This window comes from Cryptomeria japonica, chromosome 10 (genome assembly GCF_030272615.1).
Source record: "Cryptomeria japonica chromosome 10, Sugi_1.0, whole genome shotgun sequence".
In the NCBI taxonomy this organism is placed as follows: Eukaryota; Viridiplantae; Streptophyta; class Pinopsida; order Cupressales; family Cupressaceae; genus Cryptomeria; species Cryptomeria japonica.
The window spans coordinates 298,175,621-298,178,329 of NC_081414.1; the positions used below are offsets into that span (position 1 = coordinate 298,175,621).

The 2,709-nt window shown below is 37.0% G+C and overlaps 1 protein-coding gene across 1 annotated transcript; it reads left to right on the forward strand.

The window, feature by feature from the left end:
- Positions 1-1,048: 1,048 nt before the first annotated feature.
- On the forward strand, positions 1,049-2,498 carry LOC131057280 (aspartic proteinase nepenthesin-2-like). Its single transcript, XM_059212409.1, has 4 exons — positions 1,049-1,055; positions 1,212-1,280; positions 1,803-2,248; positions 2,394-2,498. Exons 1-4 carry the CDS (start codon positions 1,049-1,051, stop codon positions 2,496-2,498), a joined length of 627 nt encoding a protein of 208 aa, XP_059068392.1.
- The last annotated feature ends 211 nt before the right edge of the window (positions 2,499-2,709 follow it).

Sequence of the window (2,709 nt, forward strand, 5' to 3'; positions counted from 1 at the left end):
GAACGTAGGCTCTAGCTGAGGAGCTTACCTTGGGTATGGATGCTGGTATATATGGTTGTGATAGAAACTCCCTGCTGCAGGACCGTCCGACCACTATGTAGTGATCGAGTGCCATTTTTTGTTGGTATTTTGGAAGGGAGGATAAGTGTACCGTGATAGGAAGGTGGTATAAAATGGAAGTTGAGAGGTATAAGGTTATGAGGTGTGGGTTAGGATAAGATAGGGAGGTAAGTGATGAAGAATGTAATGGTGAAAGAGTAAGTTAGGATATGTTAGGGGAGATAATGAACTCTTTTGTGAGCTAATTTAACAGGTGAATCCCTCACAAAATGCATTACTCTCAACCAAATCAATTTTGATCTAGATTAACTTATTTGTAAAAACACTCACAAATATTTTCCACTCTATACTTCATGCCTGAAATTCCACTTAATTCAACACCAAACATTTTTGTGAATATTTGAAATAATATTTCTTTATAAATGATAATATTAACACCTATTCATTAAAAAAATACCACCAAAATAGGGACCAAACCAACAAAAAAATTGTCATAATTTCACCATTACGTATATATTTTCCTATTAGAATAAAATTTGTATAGCAAATTCTATCCTTTGCAAATTCTATAGATCTGGCCCATAGCACTAAAATCCTTTCTCTGTTCAACCCCTTATTTTGAAAAGCCTGTATTTCAAATATCATCATGAGCTGTGACATCAAACTTTTTAATATGCTTGGATATTTTAAAACCATTTCGGTCATCTTCAATCCATTTTGATGATTGCCACTCGGAAAGAAATGACATGTCAGAAAATATATTAGAAAGACTTTTAAATGTAATTTATGGAGAAAAATGCGATCATGGAAACCACACTGGTTCAACATTATAATGCAATTTGCATGAAAAAGATACCACTAATGTTTTATGTACGCATGTAATAATATAATAATGCTTAAAACAATTCGTAAGTGGTCTTGCTGCATTATTTTTCTCTTACTAATTTTACCATATTCCATGAATATGTGCACGTTAGCTTGCCTATAAATGCCAGGTACTTGATCAGTACCGCTGCAAGTTGCTGGCTTTGAGAAGGCTTAGTAGGGTACTTAAAAATCATGAAGATGAAAAGCTGTTATTCGTCTGTTATTGTAACTTTAGCGATACTAAGTTTTTCTATTCAATTGATTTCTGATACGGTTGGTTCAAGGTCTTAGAAGAAAAAAACTGAAGTCGTTTGCACTAGAGGTTGATACTGCAGATTTGCTTAGGATTGCACGTAATAGAAGTTCCATGAGGTTCCATGAGGTTCCATGCTCTTAGGAAATCAAGTTATTATGGTTTGTTAAATGTGTTGGAGCCTCTAAGTATTTATGAGGATAATTATGTGATGCCCCTTAGGATAGGCTCCCCTCCCCAGATATTTCACTGGCAGTGACCTTGTGTGGGTACCATGTTCACAGAGCTCCAAAAAAGATTTCTTTGATTGCATAGAATGTGAAGACAATTCAGTCATTCCCACCTTCTCCCCATTGAATTCACTATCTAGTAGTCCTGAACACTGCACTAGCCATCTCTGTTTGGATATCCATACTTCAGACAATGAGTATGAGCCATGTATAGCTGCTGGGTGTCCTCTGAGAGCCTTCCTAGAGGGTTCCTGATCACGCTCATGCCCACCATTTTCATACAAATATGAGGATGGCATAGTACGTAACATGTGCCCTAATGAAGGACCAGATAATGCTTCAAGTCCTCCCCTTCCCAAGACAGTCCTGCAATTTTGTTTTTGGGTGTGCAGGTGCTACCTTCAATAAGGCAGTTGGAATTGTAGGGTTTGGAAAGGGTGCCCTCTGGTTCCCTTCACAGTTGGGCTCTCTTCTGAGCTATAAGGGATTCTCTTACTGTCTAATAAGCTATCGTTTTGAACATAGTTCTAATGTTTCTAGTCCTTTGATATTGGGTGCATCTGAAAGCATTTATAGTGGATCAATGCAATATACCCCCATGCTAGACAATCCCATGTATCCAAACTATTACTACATTGGTCTCCAAGGGAATAGTATTGATAACACATATTTAGAGGTCCCATTGAGCTTGCAGGGATTCCATTCAGAGGGTAATGGAGGTATGATTATTGACTCTGGAACCACCTATACCCATCTTCCCGAAACATTTTATGAAAAAATTCTCACTACTTTACAAGAAATAATTCCTTATTCCAGATCTCATGAGTATGAGAAACCAGCAAAGTTTCCCAACTATATCATTTCGTTTCAAAAATAATATCACCATTGTTTTGCCTTCTGAGATCACTTCTATATATTCCTTTTATCCATCGTCAGGGTCATCTAATAATTCTGCTTTGAAAGTGCATTGTCTGCTGCTTCAGAGTATAGAGGACGTTGGCATTGGGCCTGCTGCAATCTTTGGCAACTTTCAGCAGCAAAACTTTCAAGTTTTCTATGATTTGGAGAAGATGAGAATTGGATTTTAGCCAAAGGATTGTGCGGCTTCTGATTAAATTTATGAAGACAATGGCAATTGATCGCCAACATATATGCTTGTGCTTGTGGTATGTACATTATCTGCTCAGTGTGAGACTTCTGTTATCTTTTGTGTCCCAATGGATTTTATATCACTAAATCGTTAAGGTCTGCCACCGAATACTTTTAGAAATGCATAAATTATTCTGAATAATGAAAACT